General features: G+C 54.5%; 1 protein-coding gene across 1 annotated transcript; it reads left to right on the top strand.

Moving 5' to 3' along the window:
- The first annotated feature begins 3,508 nt into the window (after positions 1-3,508).
- Positions 3,509-17,727, top strand: TRPV6 (transient receptor potential cation channel subfamily V member 6). Its single transcript, XM_064487283.1, has 15 exons — positions 3,509-3,990; positions 11,454-11,551; positions 11,695-11,817; positions 12,187-12,324; positions 12,607-12,705; positions 12,848-13,023; positions 13,532-13,678; positions 13,761-13,973; positions 14,289-14,375; positions 14,478-14,554; positions 14,775-14,940; positions 15,316-15,382; positions 15,692-15,960; positions 16,996-17,102; positions 17,364-17,727. Exons 1-15 carry the CDS (start codon positions 3,863-3,865, stop codon positions 17,641-17,643), a joined length of 2,175 nt encoding a protein of 724 aa, XP_064343353.1. The 5' UTR covers positions 3,509-3,862; the 3' UTR covers positions 17,644-17,727.
- Positions 17,728-17,956: the final 229 nt, after the last annotated feature.

Raw genomic sequence — 17,956 nt, forward strand, 5'->3', positions numbered from 1 at the left:
GCTCCTCCACAGACCAGCAGCCGCCACTTCCCTGTCACCTCCTAGACAAGATGCTCAAAATTGTTGAGGGGGTGGGGAGGCCTGCAAACCAAGTGAGGTCTCTCGAGGCCAGATCAATCTTCTGTGCAGAGGTGGGGCGGGAGCAGGGAGAGCTGGCAGGCAGTGGAGGGAAATCGACAAAGGGAGGTGGGGATGCTCACATCCCTGTGGCCGTCTATGCCCTCTGGGCACCTTCTGCAAAGGGGCAAGGGTCCAAGAGGACTCTTGCTTGTAAATTTTAAAATCTACACGTAGAAGGATGCCAGAAAACAGACACCGCTGCACACACAAACAAGCGTCCTACGACACTGCTGTGACGTACTGATGCAGTTGACATAAAACGTGCCCTGCGGAAACACACATCCAGTGATGTGCATGTGCATATCTGGGAAGGCAGAACTAGCTGCCAGGCCTTCCCCAGGTCTCTTCAAGAGAGCAGCTCCTCTATGATGCCCCCTGTGGTGCAAGCGCTTAGGCGGCTCGGGGATGAGGATGGAAAGCTTGTAAGAAACAAGGGCAAAGGGTCGGAGCCGAGGTTAGCAACTGGAATGAGAAAGGCAGCCCAGGCAGCAGGGTCACTTAGTGGGGAAGAGTGCATGAGGGCTTTGCTGCAACTCAGCCCTCCTGACCCGCAGAGGCCGGGGGACTGCACACACTTGGAGCCTCCTGTGACTCATGTTTCTTCATAATCACAGGATGTTTCAGTTGGAAAGGACCTTGGAGGGTTTGTAGCGCAAACTGCCCTCCAGGTGGCCAGGGATCCAGCACTTGGAGCCCAGCTCACCTGGCTCCCAGCTAGGCATCCTAGCAGAGCACCATCCTGGTGGAGACCTGGGCCGTGCTTGTGACGTGTGTGTGACGTGTGCATGCGTGCGTGTGTCTGTGTTCACCTGCTGACCCGCCAGCTGCTGCCGTGCAGGCTTTCTGAGCTGGCACACAAGGGCTTGTGAACCCAGTGACTGGAGCAAACTCCAAGCAGAGTGAGCGGTGGTTTTGACCTCGCCACCCCAGGCCGTCTGCATCCTTGCAGCCTCTTGGTGGGTCCAACCAGCCCTGCACATGACAACCCAGCGAAGATGTCCCCACAAGAGGACACAGGGAGCAGGGACGGGGTGACACAGTAAGCCGGACAGGGAAACAAACACAGGGGCCGAGATGGAGAGAAAGAGGAAGAAGAAACCCAGGGTTCCACGTGCACACACACACATACACACTCACACACATACAAGCACATGAACACCCACGCTAGCACAGAGACTAAGACTAAGGGAGCAGATACAATTGCAGAGACAGAAGCAGTGAGAGAGGAAGCACAGGGGGAACCACAGAAAGACATAGGACAGAGGGAGAAACCAGGAAAAGCACGTGTGCGTACACTTTTCTGCCCTGAATCAGTTTTTCTTTAGGGAGAGGGATTTGGCAATGTCTCAAGACACTGCAGATGGTCACAGCCGAGCAGAGGGCGACACTGCCGTCTCCCAGTGAGTCGTCAGAGCTGAGTACCCCACAGCGGAGGATGTCCCTCCCTAAAGAATTATTCCTTCCCTAGCATCCATTGGGTCCAGGTGGAGGAACCGTGCCTGAAACAGAGAAGTTAGCGTCCAGCAGCTCCTGGGCTCCCAGTTGGGGCTGCGCCACGGCCCTCCACAGCCATTCTGAGTCTGTTCTCAGTTTCCCAGCTGCCCCGGTGACCCTGCCAAGGTAGCACCAGGTGGAGGCGGTGGAGAAAGGAAAGTCTGAACAACTCCTGGAGCTTTCCTCCCCCACGGGACAAACACCTCTGTGCCTCATCCTCCCCTCCCCCCACCCCCCAGGGCCTGAGCTGGGGTCTCTGCCTGGAGCCCAGCAGGACAGAGAGGTGAGTGGGTCAGCAGGCAGACAAACAGGCTTAATGGGCACAAAGGTCCTGGGTTCAAGGTTTGGGTCCGGCGCCTTCCCCCCACCCAGCACGAACCTGCTGACCCTGGGTGGGTGGGGAAAGCAGCTAATCGAAGCTCGCTGTTTGTTCAGGATCTAAGGCCTGGCCTCAGCCCCAACAGCAGGAACAGAAGCACTGCTTTCTCTTTTGATTCGAGGGTGACCCTCCTCCACCCCGCCCCCAGAGAAACCCCACCCCTGCACGGAACTTCCCTTCTCCCCTGCACACCTGCACACAGCGATCGCACAGGTGTGCGCACATACTCACTCCCGGCTGTGTCCTCCAGGCCTCTGAAGCAGAGACAGGTGGAGAAAAAAGACTCTGAGGCTTGGGAGGGACACATACATACCTGTGACTCTACACCCCAGCCACCCACACCCCAGGCCAGCTGGTCCCCGGCTTGCAGTGGGCAGGGCAGAAGCCAGGGCCCCCACCGCTCCTCCTGGACGGGACAGTGATCTTCACGGGGCTCCCAGCTCCCTCTGGGCGGAGTGCTGTGCTGTGGGACCGTGGGACCAGGGTGGGCTGTGCTCCCAAAGGTCCTCACCACGCAAGTCCTTTCGGTCACCTCTCAGGGACACTCTTTGCCAATTGGATGGAGGGAGTGTGGCAGGACAGAAAGACAGGCTGACTTGGCCTCAGGGAAGTGGGCCTGAATCTGGCCTTCGCTCCTAATCATCTAGAAGACCTTGGGTGATTTTCCTGACCACTTTGAGCTTTGAGGGTTTTTTCCCCCCATGGATAGGATGCAGATAATAATACCTGCCTCGCAGGTTTGATGTGAGTTGCCGTGGGAAGACTTCGTTAAGGGCCCGGAAGGCAGTAGTGGTAAATAAATGCTGTGTCCACTAGAAGCTGCCAGAGAAAATATTTGCAATTATTTGGGGGCATATTTATATAAAAAAAACTTCTTCGTTGTTTACCTGACATTCAGATTGCATTGAGCATTCTGTATTTTATTTGGCAACCCAATCCTTCTCTGTCGTGCTGGAAACAAGCCTCGAGAGCTCTGGAGTCGGGGTCTGCAAACTCTGCCCAGGGGGCCAGATCTTGCCCACAGCGCCATTTTGTGCCCTCGCCCGTGAGCTCAGAATGGATGTTACATCTTTTAGGGGCTACAAAAGACAAACCAAGAAGTAGGTGTGTCAGGTTCTGCAGACCTGTGCGCAGCTTGCAAAGCATAAAATATTTACATTTACTCTCTGGCCCTTTACAGAAAGCCACTGACCCGCAGTTGGCGAGGGGACTAAGTGTTTTCCATATTTATGTACCTTCTCTTGGCCGGGCAAGAAATTAAATGGGAGCGTCCAGGAGAGCTGTCTCCAGGACAAGGAGGCCCAGACAGGCTCTGTGGGAAAAGCGGGCTCCCGGGGCACCCCTGGGGCCTCTCAGACTTGGTGAGCTTCCTGACTCCTCCCCATCCTCCCTCACTGACTTGAGTATCTCAGGCTAGACCTTTCCAGGTCCTTCTATAAAAGGTCACCGAGTGTCCCAAAGTCCAAGGAGGCCTCTCCAGTTTCTCTGGCCTGGCTGGAGACAGGAGACCTTGGGTAGACAGGGAGCTTAAGCCAGGCCCCAGCCAGCAGGCAGACCTGCTGGCCTGTCTCTTTAAATCTCAGGTAATTTGGGAGGAGGAAGGGAGTGTCTGCTCACTCCCAGGAGGAGCTCCTGACGGAGGAGCCCAGTGGCGGGAGTCCCAGCTCTGCCAAGTGGAACAAACTCGGAGGCCTCTCAGTCTGGAGGGTGCACCTCAGGGAGACTCCTCCAGAGTCAAGAAGGCCAGAGACGGGACCTCTACGGGCAGAGGGCTGGCCGGCCCCAGGGGCTGCTGATGTGGCCCCAGGGCTGAGTCCAGCCGGGGTCTGGCCTTGGCCCCAGCCCCCCAAGGAGCCGGTCCTACACTCCATGGGGTTGTCGTTGCCCAAGAAGAAGGGGCTCGCTCTCTGCCCATGGAGAAGGCTCTGTAAGTGGATGCAGCGACGAGAGTCATGCACTCAGAGCCGAGATGAGCAGAATCTGCTGCAGCAGAAGAGGTAAGCCTCAACCTGCTCCCCCCGCACCCCCGGCCGGCCTGTGCCTCTCCCCACTATTTCCTTTCGTGCCCCCTGCCCCGTCTCAAGCTTGTTGGGCACCTCCGTCTGGGAAGACTGTTCTCCCAGGCCTGGCTCCTCGGGTCTTGGCCTGTAAGGCTAGTTCCACAGGGCCCCAGGTGGAAGCGGAGGGGACCAGTATGAGCACAGGTGTTCACTATTTTTAAGATGCAAGCAAGTATGCAAACCTCTTGGGAGTACATCTCTGAAGGCCAGGTACCTTGCTGGGCCTTGGAAGGATGGTGGCATCATATACCTGGACCCCAGAGGTGCTGGTGGGGCAGGACAATGCCTTATATCTCCACACCCTGCCCCTAGAACAGTCTCGGCAGAAACACACAGCACACATAGAGACACGTGTGGGAATGAATGAATGGATGAACGAGGCAGAGAGGGAACAGGGAACCGCAGACCCCAGTAACCACAAAAGAAGACAAAATGTGATCATCAGTCCTGCGCACTTATCTCATCAGCCTTTGACCAAGGCCCTTCTCTGTGGCAGACTCTTGCGGTGGGATGGGGGGGATGTTTTGGAGAAAAGGAAGCTGGGATCCAGCCCTGGAATTTATTACCCTCTATTAGGAGAGAGGGGCACGGGCAAGGAGCCAAAATACCAGATGAGCTTAGAATCCATCGAATGCAGCTGGAAGAATTTGAGAAGCTCTAAAGGTTGAGCCCGAAGTAAACCTCACTGGCTGCTCCCAGCCTCTGGGAACGTCCCTCAGCTCACGTGCCGCTCCCCCCGCCTCCATGGTGGCTTAGAGTTCGGAGGTGGCGAGGAAGCTTGAGGCCATCCCCATGGGCGGTTTCGTCTCCAGTCCCCGTGGATCTCCTCACCAAGGACCAGCAGGCTAGAAGGAAGTCCTCTTGGGGTTTTCCTGGGCCCATCAGAAAGCAGGGACAATGTCTATTCATAGGGGAAAGTTCAAAGTTTTTGTATCTGAGGGTCCTTCTCCATCTCCAAATGCAGGGGCCTCCCTGAGCCTGACTGGGAGGCTGGGGGCTTCCTGGAGCCCCTGTGGTTTTTTCCTCCTTTTGCTCAAGGATTCAGGGCTGAGGACGTGCTGCCTTTTTTTGAGTGTTGGCTTCCCTGGTCTCTCACACCAGCCACCCACCTCTCTCCCCGCCAGGCCTGGGAGAGTGGGGGCCGAGCACATGTTTGGCTGATGACATCTTGAGGCAACAGAATGGTACTGTTGTTGGTGACTGGGCCATCACTGGTTCCACTCATCCCCATCCCACTCTCGGGACCCCAGGGCGGGGGGAGCCAGGCAGGAGCACAGAAAGGCCTGGGGGCTTGGCAGCGGCAGCAGAGGCTCCCTGGGTGCCTGTGTGTGACAAAGACAGAGCCAAGGACCCGGGTTGGGGCCCTGGGCGGCTTCTCTTTGTCTTGTCTGCCCCCGTTTCTTCTTAAGAACATCTGGCAGGATGTCCTCTTGCGGGCTTGGGCTAGGAAGTCCCTCTGTCACTGCTCTGAAGGACTCCCCCCCACCGCCACCACTCTCAGATCTCCCCTGTCTGACTGCACAATTTTCTTGGTCCCCTTCTTCCCAGATACCAGGAGCCTGGACTATTGAATCTCCTCTGGGTGGGTACTCCCCAGAAGGACCTGGAAGGGCCAGGAAGGAGAGTGTCCAAGGCTGTGCCATCCACCAGCCTCAGGGAAGATTTGTGGGTGACTAGACCACATGAGCTGACCATGTACATAAGGACAGTGTGGCCAGGGGAGGAGGGAGTGACGGAAGGAAGCAACCAATGTGCCCAGCACCTTCTTATCTCCTATCATCCCCAGACCAGCTGTGGGCCTGTTACCCCCATGACTGGGGCAGACCCAGAGTGAGCCTGATGAAGTCAGGATCTGGGCCAGGAGGGGGACTCTGGGTGGGGTTGGGGGCATTCCAGTGGGTGGAGCATGGTCCAATGAGAAGGGAAGGCGTTCAGGTCTCTCCAGGAATACGGGGAACCCAGCATTTCCCTCTCGGGTAGACTTCTTTGGGTCTTAGTTGCCACCCCCTCTGCTTAAATTGACACCATTGGGATCTGAGTTGAACTCTCACCTTGCTCTCCAGTCTTCTGCACCGTCTCTCTCTTGGCCTTGAATTGTCTTATTTACTGAGATGCAATGTACTAACCATTGAGCATAAAACACTCCGCTGTGTTTGCAGAAACAAACATAGCACATCCTCTGCTTTCAAGACACATACATTCTCATGGGCAAAACGCACCAATGGGTGTCAGCTTGGGTTGAGAGTGAGCCTGGCGAGTGTTCTAAGAAGGCTGTGAACAAGCATCATGGGAGCCTAGAGGAGGACACTGCGGGCTCTGATTGTGGCTGGTGTGGGACACGCAGGGCGGCTTCCAGAGGCTGCCTCATCTGACCCTCCCCCGGTCACCCTCCCTCTAGCTGGCGGAAGGCAGGGAACACTAGCGTATCTCTTCTGTTTAGATAGATCCCTGTGTCATGACATGTGTGAACGGTCACCCTCCCTCTAGCTGGCGGAAGGCAGGGAACACTAGCGTATCTCTTCTGTTTAGATAGATCCCTGTGTCATGACATGTGTGAACCGCTGTGTCTGTTGAAGGTAAGTGCTGGGACTCTGCAGCATGTGGCGACTCCAGGCTTCAGTAAATTACATGCACACGTGTGCAACTTGCAGGCGCTTATGTCTCCTATGTGCAGGATACACCTCCGGCACTTGGAAAGGTGACCAGCTCCAAGTCTGGACTTAGCCACTTCCCCAACCTTTGGCTTCCTCATCCCATAGCCAAGAACTTGAGCTGGAGGGAGGTCACCCCGAGTGGCCAGTGCCTCCTCCACTCATGGCTGCTCTATCCTTCATCTGTGGTCACTGCTCCAGCTGCACCCCCTCCCCACCCTCGCCAGCAACCCCAACCCCAGAAAAATTGGGAAGAGCCACACAACTAGAAGAACCACATAATTTAGTGGTGAGAGCCTGAGGCTAGGTTCCTGGCCAAGCATTCTGCCTTTAACTCTGATCTTCTGGCAATGAACTAACTAGGCTGCCTCAGTTTCCTTTGTAGAAAAATGAGAGAATTTTCAGCCTGTGTCATGGGGTTGTAAAGCACAAACGTGCTAGTGAGATGCTGCTTTGGAAGCTGAAAAGCACACTTAAAACACGGGACCGCTGTGATTTAGAAAAACACCACAGTCAAAAGGCAACTCCAGTGAGTTGGAGGGGCTGTGAACTTTCTCCTGTTAGAACTGTATCCACCTGGGAACCAGGCTCTGAGCTTCCAGATGGTGTGTGCCCTCCCCTGCCCAGCGAGCACGCTCCTCTGAGAGGAGAGTGTGGAGACACCAGTGGGATCCACGCGTGTGGATACAGCCCCCCGTGATTCACACAGAGAATAGGGACAGAGAAATGGCCAATGAGCGCCCCGCGCTTCCTCCAACATGTCTGGACAAATCTCCTTGGGACCGCAGGTCTCTTTCTCCATCTGTTACGTGAACGGATTAGACGAGGTTCCTACGGGCTTTCAAGCTCTAAAGGCTGACTGGAATTCTCCTCTAGACACTCTTGATCCTGCCTTGTTTCCCAGCAACGAAACATGAAACTTTGCCTGTGCACGCTGCACACACAGGTGCACGTCCACACACATGAGTGCACACACAGACGCGTACACATCCACAAGAATGGAGGCGGAGAGGACGAGGTGGAGGGAACGGGGACAGAGGGAAAACGACAGATCCTGCACCAGGGCCCAGAGTGTCCCCCAGGGAAGATCAGTGCTTTGTTCATGCTATACAAAGTGTGCTAGGTTATGCCAGGAACTGTTATAGCAGGGTTTCCACCAGTCCAGCATTGAACAGATGGTTCAGTTTTGTAGTTGTCCAGCAAAACAAGACATTCTAAATCCTGAAATCACCTTTCATGTTGTTATCTGCTCTATAATCTATTACATTCTTTTATTAAATACTTAATCAGCGGTTGCTTCAAAGGCTTCACCTTTTTGGTTCCCTTCTAGTTGAGTATTTAATGATTTGTAAGAAAACATGCAGAGGGAGTTGCTCATTCTTTTTCACGTGAAAAATCCTTTCTTTAAAAATTGATTATGAATGATGATACCTCGAGGTCAGGGTTTCTCTGCCTTGGCACTTTCGGCACGTTGGGCAGAGAGTTCTCTGTGACGGGGAGGCTGCCCTTTGTCAGAAGCTGAGCAGTATCCCTACTCTCTAACCAATCGATGCCAGTAGCACCCACTCTCCAACAACCATGACAACCCAGACCGTCTGCAGACATTGCCAACTCCCTGGGAGGCGGCAGGAATCCCCCCGGTGCAGCATCTCTGCTCTAACCCACCGTTTGTGAATAAGAGATTCTGGTAGTAACGTTGTGTATTCTACTAAGCAAAGTGAAACTCTCCCCTGGAAGGGAGTGCATGTAATTTAACCATTAAAATCGGAAGACCTTTGTCAATGGTCTTCCTGGCCAGGGAGGTGTCTGGTGAAGATGTCTAGATTTCGCTCCAGATTTCAACCTCTGTGCTGGGTTGCTTTGGAAGAAACTACTTATTCCCCAGACACAAGAATCTTTGGAGGGGTCTGCTCTTGTGCCTTTTTTTAGGGGGACCAAAGATAGGTGTTCTGAGGATCTGCCTTACTGCCAAGAATGCCCTCAAGGGCTTTCTCGTCTGCCCCCTTGTGGCCCTGTGATGCTATTGCAAGTGATGGCTTTGCTTGCTTCCCTGGACCCACTCGTTCACACATTGTCCTCCCTCTTTGTTGGATTCTGGAGTTGGCCACCCAGAAGAGGCCATGTCTCTGTAAACCTCACTGATTTGTGTCATAAGCTGGTTCTTCACTCAGAGTGTGATCTGATTGGGGTGTCCAGATAAAGTATAAGACATTGGGTTAAATCTGAATTTCAGATAAACAACAAATCCGTTGTTATAGTATAAGTATGTTCCAAGTATTGCAAGGGACATACTTGTATTAAAAAATGATTTGTTGTTTATCTAAAATTAACCTCTAACTGAACATCCTCATGTTTGTAGTTGGTAAATCTGGTAAGCCCCGTTCAAAGAGTAGCTCCCTGTCCTTCCCAGACCACCAGGGCAGTCAGGAGAGACAAGAAACAGAATACGTGGTGAATGGAGGTTTGTGAGGGACACTTACGGGCGTCACAGATGTGTGGGGACCAGGAGGGATAGCTCTGGGTCTGCCACTGACTCGCCTCCCCACTCATGTCTTAGGAAGCAGGGAGCAGAACTCTGCACTTGGGTCAGAAGCCCCCTGGGACTCATTTCCAGCTTTACTGTTAGCTTTTAGTCAAAATGAGGCACAAAACTAGAAGCTAGTTGGAGGAGGGCTGAGAAAGGATACAAAGGAGAGAAAGTGGCAGCTATCTGCCTTCAGGGACCCCAAGTGTAAGGACCCCTAGTGTAGAGGAAGAGACAGATACTAACCACAGCACACAGGGAAAATGCTGAAGTGATAGTAAGGCCAGAGGAGAGGGTGGAAAACATCCCGGGTGTGTGTGTGTGTGTGTGCGCGCGTGTGCACGCGCGTGTGATGGGGAATAGTGCTTGCTCTAGAATATCTATAAAGGAAGGGTTTGGACAAATTGTTGGAAAAGGTAGTGGAGATGGTGCGGGTGATGATGGTGATGGTCGGGGTGGTGGGGGTGGGGGTAGCGACTAGGGGTAATGGTGGGGGTAGGGGGCGCGGGGAGCATAGCAAACTTGTTTTGCAGCTGTGTGTGCATACCAAGCATACTATTTTTTACTTAGATTATATGTTTGCCTAGGGTTGGCTCAGGGGGATGGCTGATGGAGAGAATGAGGAGGGACAGGAAAGCCAAACCGCCTTCTGGCATTGCTACAATTCATTGATTCTACAGGTGGTGGTAGTGAGCGTCTGCCACACGTGGGGCATATTCCCAGGCATGGGCAGCGCAGAACAGAGCGGGAATCGGGCGGGGTGGGGGGGCTGGATTCCAGGTGGAGGGAGAGTTTTAGCACAGGTATGGGAAGAATGGTAAACCCTGGGGCGGTGAGGCCCAAGTGCTGAGTGGGAGGAGTGAGTGGGAGGAAGAGAGCATGGAAAAGTCGTTGCACAAAGGCTGAAGAGGGCTTCTGAGTTTCTTTTCCTTGGGCATTTAAGAGCCCATTGGATTTTTATAAACTGTGGTTGCTTCTGCCCTTTAGAGAGAGTATCTTGGCAGCGTCAAGAAGAATGGATTGGGGGTAAATCGGCTGGAAGGAAGCTAGTTAGGAGAACATTTTGCTAATTCTGGCCTAGAGAATGAGGACGTGGATTAAGGAGGGTCGGTAGGAACGAGGAGGTAGGGACTGAAGGGAGAGAGATGCTGAAATGACAGGGCTGGTGGCCGCCTGTGTGGCATGACGCAGGAGCGGGCGCCATCCTTGCTCTCCTGGTCCCCCTCCCGCCCCCTGCTCTTGGGGCGGAATTCCTGCTGCTGCCAGTCCTTCCGTGTATGAGCTCCTATGCCCACAACTGGCCATCTCTGATAAACCGTGTTATTTCATTCACTCCCGTAGAAAGACCCAGTGGCTCTGGGCCAAGAAAGAAAAGTAAATAAAAGGGACCCCATGGCTCTTAGTTGGGGGTAACTTTTGATATTTTAAAAGGTTTTTAGTTTGTTATAGGTTTAAACTCGGAAGTCAGAGAAGATGATTCTTTGCCTAAAACAAGAGAGAAGCAGATAGGAAGATGGAAGAGACCATAAACTGATTTAGGAGCTAGGGGGAAAAAAAAGGTCCATGGGTGATTTTTGATTGAGCCCCAGAGATGCTGTTTGATGGAGGAAAGCGCCAGGGTCAGAGGGCTGTGCTGAGGTAGGGCTCGGAAGGGGAGCGTCACGCGACAGAAAACCTGCCAGCCTCTACATGTTGGCCTCCCCCACAGATATGAGGGAGGAATGCCTTGTACCCTTAGTCCATGAAAACAAGGCTTATCTCAGAAGGTAATCTCAGGACTTTAAGTGAAGCTAAACCAGGGTTGCTCTTGAAGTCAACAGGTCAGGAGGTGAATGAGTATTTAACTAAAACTTCGCCTTCCCTACCCAGTACACACAGGACTCTCTCTCTCTCTCTCTCTCTCTTTCTCTCTCTCTCTCTCTCTCTTTCTCTCTCTCTCTCTCTCTCTCTCACACACACACACACACACACTCTGGTCCCAGCACCCAGGGGAAGGGGAAGCAGTCTCTGGTGTTCCACATAAGCTTAAAGGGGAAAAGTTGGTTTGGCTGGGCTGACTAAACTGGTCAGAAAAAGAGCTCAGGCAGCCCTTTCTGTCCCTGGGGGCCCCAGAGGCACCCCTTCTCTGGCTGAGGGAACTCGGCAATCATTGCCGCTGATGTATATGATGGAGCAAAGCCATCACCCCCTGATCCACAACTGGGCATACGCCCACTCTCTTGCAGGATCTGGGAGTTCCCACTCCTCCGAGCTGCCAGAGAGAATGACGTCCAGACTCTCAACAAGCTGCTCAAGAGTGAGGCCTGTGATGTGCACCAGAAAGGTAAGGGGCAGAGCCCTCAGGACACCTCTCCTCCTGGGTCAGTTCCCCCAGGATAGCCCAGGACCTTCTGCTGTGGGCCCTGAAATCTCCAAGGTCCCCATTCCCTGCTCCTGAGAAGCTGTGTGACTCTTTGTCAATGCCAGGAGCCCTGGGGGACACAGCCCTGCACATAGCCGCTCTTTATGACAACCTGGAGGCCGCCATGGTGCTGATGGAGGCCGCGCCGGAGCTGGTCAAGGAGCCCATGACATCTGAGCTGTATGAAGGTGAGGGACAAGGGCCCGGGACGGAGGGAGGGGTGTCCAGCAGAATTTTCAAGTCAGCTTTGCGGTGGATAATTTGGGGAAACCAAGAGGGCATCTGAGCCCCCTACTCTTTCCTCCCCTCTTCACCTCCCTTCTTCCTTGGCATCCTCAGTGCACCTCCTTAGAGCACCACCCGCTGAAATGGAGAGGCCTAGAGTGGGGAGAGGCGGGCAGTAGCTGGATCCCCTGGGAACCCTGCCAGATCCAGGATGCCCCACTGCCACCATCCTCCCCCCACTGCCCTGGTGAAGAGGACCAGGTGGAGATATGGGAGGGACCACCTGCAGGGTCCTAGGGACAGACCCCATGACTGAGGGCTCTCTGATCCAGGTCAGACGGCACTGCACATAGCCATCATGAACCAGAACATGAACTTGGTGAGAGCCCTGCTTGCCCATGGGGCCAGCGTGTCTGCAAGAGCTCTAGGCTCAGCTTTCCGCCTCAGTCCCCGCAACCTCATCTACTTTGGTGAGAGCCAGGGCCAGGGCCGGGGGGCGGGGAGGCGGGCAGGAGCAGAGGGAGGGAGGGCAGGGGAGGCTCCACGCCTGGTGAAGCTGGGAGGGGTCAGCCCTCACAGGGCTGAAGGCCAGAGCCAACCCCCCACCCCACAGCCCCTGCACCACCCCTGTCTCTGGTTCTGCTGACAAGTGTCCCCAGGCCCAGAGCTGAGATGGGGGAGGGGGCAGTCACTTGGAGAGACTGCCCATCCCAGCCTGCATGCTCATGGTGTGGGGCCCTCTGCACCCCCAGGGGAGCACCCTTTGTCCTTTGCTGCCTGCATGGGCAGCGAGGAGATCGTGAGGCTGCTCATCGAGCACGGAGCTGACATCCGGGCCCAGGACTCCCTGGGTAAGAGCCGGGCTGAGGAGGGCGGGGACGCTGGGGGTGTGAGGGGAGGGGCTCGGGCCGCCCCCAGGCCCACCCAGTGGGTCACGGGGAGCATCGGGGACTTTGGTCCCAGGGGCCATGTGACACCCGTGTCCTCCCCTAGGAAACACAGTGCTGCACATCCTTGTCCTCCAGCCCAACAAAACCTTTGCCTGCCAGATGTACAACCTGCTGCTGTCCTACGACAGGCGTGGGGACCGCCTGCAGTCCCTGGAGCTCGTGCCCAATCACCAGGGCCTCACCCCCTTCAAGCTGGCCGGAGTGGAGGGCAACACTGTGGTGAGGGGCACTCCCCCAGCGCCACCATGTCCCTCTCTGACCTTCATCTTACACTGTCTGGCCCTTAAAGGAAATAGATGTGAGTGGGCCTCCCTAAAATGCTGAGATCCTGTTTTCAGCTTTGATTGAAATTTCTTTCTCGGCCCCTGTCTTCCTTGTCCCCTTTCTCGGCCACTTTCTCTCCCCTGAGTTATTGGAGGCTTCTAGAGCCTAGAGTCCACCCTGGAGTGGTGTGTAATGCCTCCGTCCACCTGCCCTTTCACGCCCGGGGCAGCAGCCCTGAATCCTTTCACCCCCTCTTTCCAAGCTCTGGAGGGAGTGGCGAGGGAAGAGGACGAGCTTAGGAGGTTGGCGTGAAGACAGGTTCTTCTGCCCAGGAGGCTGTGGTTTCTAGGTGAAGAGCAGGCACCCTTTGAGCACCACTGTCCTTCTGGACAAGCCTCCCAGCCACACATGAGAGTCCCCTTTGCTTGCCCCTCCTCACTCGTCTCCCCACCCTCCACCTCAGATGTTCCAGCACCTGATGCAGAAGTGGAAGCACATCCAGTGGACGTGTGGGCCGCTGACCTCCACCCTCTACGACCTCACGGAGATCGACTCCCAGGGGGAGGAGCCATCCCTGCTGGAACTGATCGTCACCTCCAAGAAGCGGGAGGTATGGGGGTGTGGTCTGCAGGGCCAGGCACAGCTGGGGAGGGAGGTCAGGGTCTCTGAGCTGCTTCCTCCTGCTGCTGCAGGCTCGCCAGATCCTGGACCAGACGCCAGTGAAGGAGCTGGTGAGCCTCAAGTGGAAGCGACACGGGCGGCCGTACTTCTGTATGCTGGGCGCCATCTACCTGCTCTACATCGTCTGCTTCACCATGTGCTGTGTCTACCGCCCCCTCAAGCCCAGGACCAGCAACCAAACCAGCCCCCGAGACAACACCCTCCTCCAGCAGAAGCTGCTTGAGGTGAGACCTCAGGGGCAGCAGAGCTTTGGGCTGGATTCAGTTCTCTGCCCTTTCTCAGACACGTCATCGCTTTCCTGTCTTCCAACCCACCTTTCTCCTCTTGCCCAGGTCTCAAAGACATGCACACTCAAAAGACATGCACACAGAAACAGACATGCTCTCAGAGCAGAGTTTCAGATGGTCAAACCAAATGGGTTAAAAAGAATCTGACCAGGCTGATGACCTTGTATATCAGGGGGCGCTGACTTGCACCAGGGGGCAGGCCGCGCCGATGCAGGGAAGCCCCGAGTCCTCTGACCGTGTTTCTCCCCTCAGGAGGCCTACGTGACCCCCCAGGATCACCTCCGACTGGTGGGGGAGCTGGTGTCTGTCTTTGGAGCTGTGATCATCCTGCTCTTAGAGGTGCGCTGTGGTCGGGAACCCAGGTGTGAGGCTGGCAGCCTCAGGGATCCAGCCTGAGCTTCAGTCTACAAGTGCTTTTGGGTCTTCCTGGCCTCTTTCCAGATTCCAGACATCCTCCGGGTAGGAGTCACCCGCTTCTTTGGACAGACCATCATCGGAGGGCCATTCCATGTGCTCTTGTGAGTCTTCTTCCTCCCATCCTCAGGCTCTAGTTTCACTCCCTGGATTCCTGACCCCCAGACAACCCTGACTCCAGAGACCCCTCCCTCTCCGATGTGTGTGTGACCCTGTGTATCGAGCTTGTGATGGCTGAGTCTGGAGGAACTGTCTCCACCACTGTCTTGCCCTTGGATCCCCAGATCAGCCCAGTCTCCCTCTCACTCCCCGCTCTCCCCCCAGCATCACCTACGCCTGCACGGTGCTGATGATCATGGTGATGCGGCTCACCAGCACCAGCGGGGAGGTGGTGCCCATGTCCTTTGCGCTGGTGCTGGGCTGGTGCAACGTCATGTACTTTGCCCGAGGATTCCAGATGCTGGGCCCCTTCACCATCATGATCCAGAAGGTCAGTCCCTCCTCCTCAGCTTTCCAGAGAAATGTCCCAGAGCAGAGCTGCAAACATTTCTGTAAAGGGCTTGATCCAGACATCTCAGGCTTGGTGTGCCATATGTGGTCTCTGTTGCATATTCTTTTTTTTTTTTTTTTAACTCTTCATTATTTTCTCAATCCTTTTTTATAAAAAGGATAGTTTTTGGTCCTTTAGTTTAGAGACCATACCAAAACAGGCCACGTAGCTTTGGCCTGCAGGCCATAGTTTGCCAACTCTATCCTAGAGGGTGGTGCTCTTAGATGCCGCAGGGTTAGCCCTCTTAGAGGCTGTAAGGGACAGTTGCTCAAGGGACCGGTGTGGAGATGTCCTCCCTCCCCTTCTTCCCTCCAGATGATTTTTGGTGATCTGATGCGATTCTGCTGGCTCATGGCTGTGGTCATCCTGGGCTTTGCCTCAGGTAAATCATCTAAGATGGGGGCCGTGGGCTGGAGAGGCTGGAGGAAATTAGAAAGCACAGAATGCCTCTAGATAAACTTGGGGGGAAGATGGGGAGGAAGGCGGAGGTGAGAGGGGGCTCTTGGCATCAGGAGGGTGAGCCATATGGAAAATGAGGGTCTGTAAGAACCCGAAGTATGGAGTGATGCAGTGCAGGGATGGTGATCCTGGAGATGAAGGAGACGGGACTGAGATGGGCAGCAAAGAGCTGGCTGTGGTTTAGCCACGTATATGGTTGCCATAGTAACTCTCACCCCCTTGTGTGGAGCAGCCTTCTTCGTCATCTTCCAGGCAGAGGACCCCAACGACCTGGGCCATTTCTACAACTACCCCATGGCGCTGTTCAGCACCTTTGAGCTGTTCCTCACCATCATCGATGGCCCTGCCAACTATGACGTGGACCTGCCCTTCATGTACGGCATCACTTACGCCGCCTTTGCCATCATTGCCGCTCTGCTCATGCTCAACCTCCTTATTGCCATGATGGGCGACACCCACTGGCGGGTGGCCCACGAACGCGATGAGCTCTGGAGGGCCCAGGTGAGCCCCCTGGTGGCTGGGAGGGTGAGTGCAAGTCATGGGGCCAAACTTGGAAGCAGGATATTTTGACCCTACCCTCTGTTTAAACAGATATTGCACGGTACGAAAAACTAATGCAAAGTGTGCAGAAAAATTGGGTTAGCATTACCACAAGCAATACCGGAATAGCTGAAAAGAATTCCTCAGTTTCTGCAAAAATTAAAACCTGTCATTTCTAGAATAATCAACAAGAAGTAAAGCTTGGTAGTGGCTACAACAGCAGTCAGTAAATTTTGTTACTGAATAAAAACCAGAGTACCAAACGTTTGGGGGGGCAAGAGTTAAGGCTTCAAAATTTGACCCAGAAAAATTGGGCATGTTAAAAATAATATCACCAAACCTCCCCAGAGTAGCAGAAACTATCTTCCAGCTAGATAATCATGATGGGGACAAAAGAATGAACTAATTGCCATCAAATCATCATTTAAAAATAGGCTTGGAAAATAACTTATCTTAACAAAACTTCAGCAAAATAAAAACGGAAATCCCTCAAATTGGATGGTATTTAACTGTGTTGTATTGAAAATGGAGTTTAAAAAAAAATCCTGAGCTGGCCAAACAGGGTTTGCTCATGAAAATATTTTTCCCATGCAAATGTATTGATATGAGATTTCTCATGAGGATGGTTGCATTTCTAAGTAGTCTTTATACCTGAAGGGTCAAAATATTCTGTAGCCCCATGGACCCTTTCTCTGTGCTCTGCCCTCCTTCCTGTGTGCTGGGAGCAAGATCTCGCAACCTTCTGCAGGACCAGCTTGGCATGGCTGTCAGGTCGCTGGGTGAAGCACGGTGGGCTCAAGGCTCCTTGACTCTCTCCCGGAGAAGGGGGTTGACAAAGCTGACACCACCATCCTCGGCTTAGGGGTGGTGCCTGTCATCTCTAAGAAACCATGAGTCTCCCAGCCATTGCTAAACTGTTGTCCCTCTGCCCAGCATCCTCTCCTCTCCCGGTCTGCACCTGCCTCTGATGTGGTCCCCTTCTGTCCCCACATGCAGGTGGTGGCCACCACAGTGATGCTGGAACGGAAGCTACCTCGCTGCCTGTGGCCTCGCTCTGGGATCTGTGGGTGCAAGTTTGGGCTGGGAGATCGCTGGTTCTTGCGGTGAGTGACGGCACAGGCCAGCATCCCTGTGCTCCCTAAGCTTCAAGCCTCACTGGGGGCAGGGACCTGCTAGATTCCTAGGCCCTGAAAGCATCCACAGAGCTGCTGGACCCCAGTGTACTGCTTCCTGAGGCCTGGCGTCCCCTGTGTCCACAGGGGCTGCAGACAAGCAAAAGGCTGATAGCAGTGGGGATGGGGAGGGGCTGGGAGCCAAGGGCTGGGCCAAGGTCAGCCTTTCCATTGAGTCCCCCGTCCCCGCAGGGTGGAGGACAGACAGGAGTTCAACCGGCAGCGCATCCAGCGCTACGCGCATGCCTTCTACAACCCAGGCTCCGAGGATGACTTGGACAAAGACTTGGAAAAGACAGAAAAAACGTGGCTAGGCCACCCCTTTGGCCCCCACCTGTCCCTTCCTACCCCCTCAGTGTCTCGAAGTACCTCCCGCAGCAGCACCAACTGGGAGAGGCTTCGGCAGGAGACTCTGAGGGGGGTGGTCAACAAGGCTCTGGAAGACGGGGAGGGCTGGGAGTACCAGATCTGAGTGCCTCCTCTCACATCGGCTCCTGAGAGCATCAGGAAAAAAAAAAAATTGCCTAGACCTCTACCCCCTTGACCTGGAAGATTAGAGTAGGGTGAACCCAAGGAATGCAAGTTGGGAACAACTGCCCCCAGGCTTCTACTTCCATTCCAAGGCACCAGAAACTGAGGAGCTGGCCCCCACCTCAGCTGAGCACAGGGCCCAGTGTCACCCACCCTGGCCAAACTGAAGGTGGCTGCACTGAGCAAAGCACTTTAAGAAAGGCTTGCTGCCTCGGACACCGGTCTCTACGGTGGTATCACACCTGCAGACAGTT

Source organism: Camelus dromedarius, chromosome 7 (assembly GCF_036321535.1).
Source record: "Camelus dromedarius isolate mCamDro1 chromosome 7, mCamDro1.pat, whole genome shotgun sequence".
Taxonomy (NCBI): domain Eukaryota; kingdom Metazoa; phylum Chordata; class Mammalia; order Artiodactyla; family Camelidae; genus Camelus; species Camelus dromedarius.

What these genes read in the sequence shown, in the direction of transcription:
- TRPV6 (XM_064487283.1), top strand. Translation starts at nt 3,863, where the DNA reads ATGGGGTTGTCGTTGCCCAAGAAGAAGGGGCTCGCTCTCTGCCCATGG. An exon ending in AATCTGCTGCAGCAGAAGAG is followed by an intron (nt 3,991 to 11,453) that starts GTAAGCCTCAAC and finishes ACTCTCTTGCAG; the next exon opens with GATCTGGGAGTTCCCACTCC. An exon ending in CCGGGCCCAGGACTCCCTGG is followed by an intron (nt 12,706 to 12,847) that starts GTAAGAGCCGGG and finishes GTCCTCCCCTAG; the next exon opens with GAAACACAGTGCTGCACATC.